Raw genomic sequence first — 8524 nt, 5'->3', positions numbered from 1 at the left:
TGCCTCTGCCTCCTGAGTGTTGGGATTAAAGGTGTGTGCAGCACTGCCTGGCCAGTAGTATTCTTTTATGCTGGAGTTGCCAGGTCTTAAACATTAACAGATCTTAAGAATTTTTTTTAAAGATGATTTTTATTTGTATATATATATAGTCTTTGTGTGTACATGCACATGTGTGTGCAGGTCCCCAAAGAGGCAGGAGAAGGCATTGGATCCTTTGTAGCTGGGTTACAGGGGAGTGTGAGCTGCCTGATGTGGGTGTTAGGATCTGAACTCCAGTCCTCTGGAAGAGCAAGTTACTTTTCTACTGCCCTGACAAGACACCATGACCAAAGCCACTTATAAAAGAAAGCATTTAGGGCTGGGGAGATGGCTCAGTGGTTAAGTGCACTGACTGCTCTTCCAGAGGTCCTGAGTTCAATTCCCAATAATCATATGATGGCTCGCAACCATCTGTAATGGGATCTGATGCCCTCTTCTGGTGTGTCTGAAGACAGCTACAGTGTACTCAGATAAATAAAATAAAAGCAAGCAAGCAAGCAAGCATTTAATTAGGGCTTATGGCTCCAGAGGGCTGGAGTCTAGCAGGAAGCATGGCAGCAGGCAGGAAGGTATATCACTGAATTAGTAGCTGAAAGCTTATATCTGATCTAGAAGCACAGGGTGGGATCAGGGGGAAATAGAGATGGAGAGATATGGAGAGATTAACTGGGAGTGACTTGGCCTTCTAAACCTCAAAGCCCACCTGCAGTGACACTTTCTCCAAAGAGGTCACACCTCCTAATCCTCCCCAAACAGCTCCACCAACGGTGGAGCAAGCATTCAAATATGACTGCCAATGGGAGCCATTCTCATTCAAACCGCCAAGCAGTGAGTGCTCTTGAACTACTGAGCCATCTCTCCACCCAGGACCCTAAGGCTTTTAAAGTGCTATTCAATGGAATGCCCCCCCCCCCTTGTAGGGTGCTCAGCAGCAGACATCAGCTGCCTCATGTTAGAAGAGAATGGCATGAAACCTGGTGTGGTGACACATGCCTGTAATTTCAGTACTCAGGAGGTGGGAGCAAGGAAATCACAAGTTCAAGGCCATCCTCAGCTACCTACATATTGAGTTTAAAGCTACCCTGGTCTATGATGAGATCCTGGTTTGTTTTGTTTTGTTTTGTTTTTTGTTTTTAAAAAACAAAACAAAACAAAACAAAACAAACCAACCAAACCACCAGAAAAGAAGATGGAGAGAGTGATAGTGGTGTAGGAAAACCAGAGACTAGCTTGCAAATTTCATCTCCTCCATCAAGAGCTGTGACGGGGGTTGGGGGTGGGTGGGGGGGTGGGTGGGGGAGGGGGAAAGGCTTTGTGGTCTGATGAATTTAATCTCAGGGTGCTGAAAGGGGCATGGGTGGCCATCTTTAGAAAAGCCTGGAAAATGGAGCCATGCCAGGAGGCAAGCTTGACCTGAGGCTGACTTCCAGAGGGAGGGAGTCTGTGGGCCTGAGCTTCCCGAAGACCCCAGCAGCTGGGGGTGGTAGGGGTCATACAGCCCAATTCAAGCATAACTGGAGGTTGTACAGTCCAGAAGGGCCAGGAGCATGAAGCTGTGCTTGAGGTGTCTGGACTTGTTCCCCACAGCAACACTTAGGAGGTAGAGATGGTCATGGGGCTAGTTGGTTTGTGAGCCAGGAAGAGGTGTCAAACATCAGACATGGCCCACCTGGGCTATCTTGGGGATGGGGCGCTGATGTCTGCTGCTGGAACCCCTCACTAGTCACTGCCATCCATTAGGTGTGGGGTTCCAGCTAATGTTCCACGGGTTTCCTCAGGCCCACTCACATCCTGTCTTTTCTCAGGGCAGGCAAGTGTCATGGTCCCCAGAGGTCAGAGGCCAAAGCCTCTCTTTGACCACCAGTGGAAGAGGATCTTGCCTCAGCAGCCTGATGTTTGGGGGCAGAGCTGTGCCCAGGAGGTATAAGCCTGGCCTGGGATGACTGACCAGGGCACGCAGGGTTGCCAGACCAGAAGGCAAGGCAGAGGGAAACCAGCCCATAGAATGCATCTGTGCCCAACTCTAGGCTCTCACCAGGGGGAGCCCTGGGTTTCAGGAGAATAAATGAACTCACTTGTGCTCCGTCTTGGAAAGCCTGCAGGCTGATTTAGAGGAAGGAGTAGGGGGAGCTCTAGAAGGTGGTAGATCACACACATTGGTACAGATCGCAGAAGCAAGCAAGCAAATATGGTATAAAAGTCAGACAGCCTGCTCTTGCTGGGGGACGAGTGGACCCTGTGACCTTGTGTATAACCTTGGTCTGGACACCTACTTGGTGGCCCTGGCTGGCAAGATGGGAATGCACTCTGCTGGAGAGGAAAGGACCAGCTCTTGACTCTTTGACGCTAGGGCTAGAGAGGGAGGGGCCAGGCTTAGAGGAGTTCACAGCCTGGGTGGAGAACAGGACCTTGAGTGCTAAGTACTAAGGGCCATTATGGGTCCTTGAGCAGGCAATTGACCCACGGCAGGCTTTTAGAGTGGGAATCTGCTGCCAGCTGGGGGTGACTTGACAGGAAGAGGACAGCAGGTGTAAGGCACTGGAGTAGACATCCAGTAGAGTTTTCAGGGGTTCTGGGCCAGATTAGCCCAAGGATGCAGAGGAGGCAAAGCCTTATGGTAGACCTGGTCCTCTGTGGGAGGAGAGCTGTGATCACAGGGAATACTCAGTATTCTAGCCTGGCCCTGAGGTGGTGAGGATGTCCTGGGTGTCCCAGCCTCAGCCCGTGGTGTAGTGCTGGGCCCCTCAGGGTTGGCTTGGAGGAGGGGCTGAGGACAGGAAGGGACTTGCTTGGCGCTCCTCTGGGGGGTGTGGAAGTCAGCATAGCTTTCTACTTAATCACCACAGCCTGTTCTTTTCCCCTTGACGGTTGAGTGTGTCTATGAGAGGCAGTGACCTTGGCAGCAACTTAACCTGAACATTTAGGTCAGCGTCCCTGCCACCTGGGCCTCCTGCCTGCCCAGTATCCTGCTTCAGTCCCAGCTGTTCCCGTGCCCATTTTGTTGCCTCTTGTTGCTTTGGGGTGGAGCATAGCAGGGACACGGGGTTGGAGGGCTGACCTGGGCTCACATAGAAGTAAGCACCCTCCTGGAAATTGCCAGAAGAGGAGCCAAGTGCTCCTTCTCCAGCCCCTGAGACCTTGGCGTAGAATGAAGGCTCAGGAAGCTTGGGCAGGCAGTAGACCCAAAGCAAGCTTTTAAAGTGGGAGTCTCTGGCTTCCTCTGTCACTGCTGCTGCCTATAGGTTGCTGTTGTCATTATCTCTATTGAGAGGATGCCCTCATGGGGATATTATGAAGCCATGCCTCCAGTATGCAGCCCGTTGCCATATTCTGCTAAATGTCCCCAAATGCTATCTATGCCCTGTCCCCCTGCCTCCCTGTACCCAACCCCATATCTACTTATGGTTCTATTTTGGGAAAAAAGTGAGCCCAGAATAACCTTCCCTGTGTCTTGGGTCTGAGCAATTCCAGTTCCTTCTGGTTGGCCCCTCTGCTTCCCAGGCCCTTCCCCCTCTAAGATAGGTAGTGCTGGATGACCTCACAGATCATCAATGTGGTGGTAGATGTGATGCCACGGGGTCTTTTTGGCTCCAAACTGCCCAGATTCCAGACTTCCCTTGGGACAAGAGCAGAGAGATCTGGCAGGCTAGAGCTGAGGGTTTGAAGTGTTCTGGACAGAATGTTCCTCTGGAGGCTGAGTCTGCAATCTGCACCCTCCCTCTTGCCCCTGAGCCCTGGGCTCAGGCTGGGGCATCCCCAAGCCCCGGCATTTCCTTCCTCTGCACAGCAGCCCACAGATACATTTTTCTCCTTCCCCCAACCTAGCCTTCCCACAGGCCACCAATGCATTCTACTACATGGTCGCCAGGCAGGTGGGCCAGCCTCCTAGGCTTCCAGGACAGGCTCTTCTTGGCTCAGTCAGCAGGGAGAGGTAGCACGTGCACAGAGAGGGAAAGGCATGTGTGTCTGTTTCGGGGGAAACGTTGAAGAAAGGATACGCAGCTTCCTTATCCACCCTGTGGTTCACAGCAAATTCAGGAAGCTCTCTGCTGTATGATAGTAGCCTCTCCCACTGCGGTCCATTCCCCACTTTTCCCAGGGAAGTACAGGAAAGATGTCTGTTCCTACTGGTGACCTGGGTAAGGGTGTGCTGGGGCTCCAAAAGTGTGTCCTCTGTTGAATGGAGCTAAGAAGAAGGTTCAGTAGGAAACGTGCTTGCTGTGAGCAAGCATAGAGACCTGAGTTCAATCCCAGCACCGTGTAAAACCAGGCACAGTGATGCTTACCCGAATTCCCAGCACTGTGTGGTGACAGGAAGAACCCTGGGGCTTGCTGGCCAGCTAGGGTAGCCAAATCAGTAAGCTCTATGTTCATTGAGACCCATTGCAAAATAAGGTGGAGGGTGACGGAGGAAGATACATGATGTTGGTCTCTGGTCTCTACATCCGTGCATTCAAGTGTGTGCACACATGTATCTGCACGCGTGCACGCACGCACGCACGCACGCACGCACGCACGCACAGACAGGCAGAGAGAGAGAGAGAGAGAGAGAGAGAGAGAGAGAGAGAGAGAGAGAGAGAGCAGATGGGGGTTGTTGAGGGGAATGAGCAAGGGGCTGAGAGAGCCTGTGAGCCTCTAAGGGGCAGAGTTCAAATGCCCGCTCTCTACCTGTGGCCACTGCAGAGTCTTTCACTGTTCACTTGTCTCCCTGTGAGATGAGTCACGGTCACTTTCCAAGGAACCTTCAGGGCTGTAATAAAAGCAGCTGAACCTGGTCCCTAGTCTGCTGTAAGTCAAAGCTGTTGTTCTTGCTTTAGCCTCGGGAAAAGCTGCCTCATGGCTACGGGATCATAGCTGTCATAGGGAGAGGCAGTGAGGCAGCTAGGGTGCCAAGATGTGAGCAGTGGTCTCAGAGACAGGGATACTCTACAGAATGCAAGACAGGTGTGATGGGGATCCACCTTCAATTTCCGTACCTGGCCTGGCAGGGCTTAGGGACCCTGGGTGAGGCCAGCATTGTCCTTGTTTAGACTTCATATCAATCAGCCTCGTAACTGACTTTGAGATGCCAGCTGACCCCAGGAGAGAGGCAGGGAAGGGACCGTGGGAATGGGCTCTGCAGGCCTGGGGCAGACCTTGTATTTATTCAAGATGCTGGCAGGTCTTCCATCTGTACCTCAGTTCCTATTATGGGTTAGGGTGCAGGAACGGGTAAAGTTTAAGGCCCTCTAGTACTTGTCTTGGAGCAGCATGTGAGGATGTAGTGCACATGTGCGCATGTCCATGCAAGTGTGCATGCATGTGTACATATGATGTCAAAAGGTCCTCACCTAAAACTAAAAAATGAAGGTAAAGGCTTTTATATGTCCAGGGGACCCAGGATGCTGCTGGGTGCCAATCAATGCTGAGCGTAGTAAAGTATCAGAGAAGAGAGCAAGGAGACTGTTCACACCACAGATAGTTCCCAAGGGCTCACAGTGTGCTGGGCACTGTTCTATGCTCAGGGTGGGCATTGCTCATATTTCAGTGAGAGGCAGGACATTCTAAAGGATGTTAGTAAATATAAAATAGAGTGTTGGAGGGCAGTGTGTTCTAAGAAGAAAAATCAGGGATTGGAGAGATGGCTCAACAATTAAGAGCACTTACTGCTCTTGCAGAAGACCTGGGTTCAGTTCCTAACACCCACGTCAGGTGATCAGAAACACCAGTTCTAGGTGATCTGACGCTCTCTTCTGGTCCACAGGTACTTGCACGCACACAGTACACATATGTACACTCAGGTGCATGTATACACATACATAAAAAATTTAAACATCTTATTCTTTCTAAGACTAAAAGTCAACCAGAGAGTTAGTGTATGTGCATGTGTGCATGAGTGCTTATGTGTGTGTGTGTGTGTGTGTGTCCCTGTATGGGGGCTTGCACTTGTGGTATAATCAGGACAGTTCTCTGAGGCTGCTACTTCTGAATCCCCAGCTTTCCCTGGTGGGCCCGTAGGAGCTTCCCCACTGTGCCATGTGAGCTTGGGCAGTCTTAGCTGACTTCCGCCCAGCTGGGATCAGTCCCTGCACTTTTCTGTTCTCAGGTAGTCTAAGGCTGGTAGTGGTTAGTCCTGGAGAACTAGGGTAGAGGGGTGCATACATGCCGGGCTGGGGTTATGAACTCTGGAGGGCAGTCTGGGTGTTTGGAAATTTTTAGCTCCTTGGGAGACATGTGGGACAGTGTGTTGAAGGCATCTGACTGCTGGTGAGTCTTGCCCATGGCTGGCCTCCAGCTGGCAAGGGAGAGGGGTGGGGGCAGAGGGGACAGCGCTCAGATGATCCCTGGCAGGAAGGGCGAGTTTCTCTGCTCTGCTGAGGCCTGTAGTTTTATACTAAATCCTATGGCTCAGAGAAGGCTGACAGGGGTTCGAGTAGGGTGGGGTGAGGTGGACCTCTACATTGTGGAGGAACCTCAGGGTGAGAAGTTAGCCATAAGGACTAGCCTGTGCTGGGAGCCAGGCCCTCTTCATAGGGGGCCTTTATTCTACTTGCCCAACATGCAGTCCATTAGGCAGCCATGCTGGTGAGCAGCAAGGACAGGCAACCTGCTTTTGGTCACCCTGTAGTTAACAGCAGTCAGGCGTGGGCCAGGCTGTCTGCTCTTAGAGCCATCTGGGACCCTGTTGGAGATACACATTTCTGGTCCCTGCAGCGTATGATCATTCAGAAGTTCTAGGTTGGTGGGAAACTCAGTGCCAATAGCCTTTCAGGTGGTCACCGTCCCCTCCTGGAGAGGTAGATAGAACTCTAGGAGCAGTGGGGAGGTGAGCCTGGCCTAGGGAACTCCTATTCCTCATCATTCACTCTTCCGGACACCTTTAGGATGAAGCCCTGGTGTTGAGTTGGGTGGAGGGAGGATGGCTGGGATCGTGTATCCATGCATGTTTATTGATGGCCCGCTTCTGGTCCCCCTGGTCCCTGGCATGAGGGGGTTTTTACCGAGTTGATCAAACTGTCATGGTGATTACTTTGGGTGAAGGTGGACCAGGAATCCAGTCAGGGCTGGAGAGCTGGCTTAGCAGGTAAGAAGAGCATGTGCTGCTCACGCAGGAGAGCTGAGTTCAGTTCCCAGCACTGTGGAATGGCTTCCAACAACAGGTAAATCTAGTTCTAGAGATCCGATGCTTCAGTCTGAATGAATGCTTCACGCGTGTGCATTCTCGTGTGCATGTGTGTGCGAGTGAGCGTGCGTGTGTATGTGTGTGTGTGTGTGTGTGCGCGCGCGCGCATGTGTGCCATAGGTACCAAGGATGAGGCCAGCAAGTCACTAGAGAGCTGGGACTTGGGCAGTATTTGTCAGGCTATGATCCCAGGAGCCCATACTTTTGGGCCTCTCTCTTCGTATCTTATGTCTGTTTCCTGGGGCTAATAGGCCATGGTGCTACCTGCTTCTGTGGGTTCTTACCCCAGATAGACACAGTGGAGATGAAAGCCCTGGGAAAATGGGAGCAAGAGTGTTTTGTCCTATTGTCCCCACTGATTGGGAGTCTGAGGCTTGCATGGGCACCTAGTGTGGTCAGGTAGAACTGGGCGGCTCTACTGCTAATAAGATTGTGTTTCATTTTTGCAAATGCCGCTTCCCCAGCTTGGGACCAGCCAAGTGATGTCTTGAAGCTTTCGATTATGCCCTTGTTGCTGCTCTGACTGCCAGCATCTCTGTGAAACTCACACTGTTTTCTCTTTGTCCCCAGCCCATCACCACAGAGACCGTACCCAAGAATGTAGTAGATGTGGTGAGTGACAACCCAGGCAGACTGAAGAGGCCAGTTCTGGGAAGTTTGGGGTTGGGAGAGGGCTTGGAGCCTGGAGGAAGGGTACTGGTGACCTTGGAGCCTGTGTCCAGCCATGGGACATTGGGGTGAGGCTGACAGAGAGGGAGCAGGGTGGGGCTATGAAGGAGATAAGTGACTACATTTGTAAGAAATATGCTAAATGGTTCGGGCCTGTAAACTAGCATCCAGAAGGCTGAGGCAGGAGGGTTTCCTCAGTTTCAGGGCAGCTTGGGCTATGCACTGAGACCTCTCTCTCTTAAAAAAATAAAGAGAAAGACTGGATAACGGTCAGTCATGGGCGTGCCTGCGCGGGCATGGGCACGTGCACCCAGTCCCCAGAAACCACCCGGGAGAAAGCAGCCCCGTGAAGTGGTACCTGCTTGTAACCTCAGTGCCGGGTTGGAGACAGGCGGACCCTTGGGTCTTGCTGGCTATAACAACTTCAGGTTAGTGAGAGGTCCTGTCTCAAATGCCAAACTTGCTTGAATGGGCAGGAAGGGGCAGGACCTGTCTGCTTTAGTGATACAGGTTTGCAAAAGTGACCCACAGGCCTGTGTGTCTGCACACACACAGACACATACAGACACACACACACACTCAGACACACAGACACAGGCACAGACACACAGACAGACACACAGACACAGACACACAGACACACACACAGACACA

At 51.9% G+C, this 8524-nt stretch overlaps 1 protein-coding gene across 11 annotated transcripts in view; it reads left to right on the top strand.

The window, feature by feature from the left end:
- The window catches only part of Tns1 (tensin 1), a 213641-nt gene that overhangs the window by 111767 nt on the left and 93350 nt on the right, over positions 1 to 8524 (top strand). For all 11 annotated transcript variants that reach the window (XM_021197450.2, XM_029539336.1, XM_029539335.1 and 8 more), the window contains one exon: positions 7772 to 7813. In XM_021197450.2, the coding sequence (XP_021053109.1) occupies positions 7772 to 7813 (42 nt within the window). The remainder of the gene's footprint in view (positions 1 to 7771; positions 7814 to 8524) is intronic.

Source organism: Mus pahari, chromosome 5 (assembly GCF_900095145.1).
Source record: "Mus pahari chromosome 5, PAHARI_EIJ_v1.1, whole genome shotgun sequence".
NCBI classification, from domain to species: Eukaryota; Metazoa; Chordata; class Mammalia; order Rodentia; family Muridae; genus Mus; species Mus pahari.
Note: the sequence above shows the minus strand (reverse complement) of the source record. Positions and strands in the feature narration are given on the sequence as shown.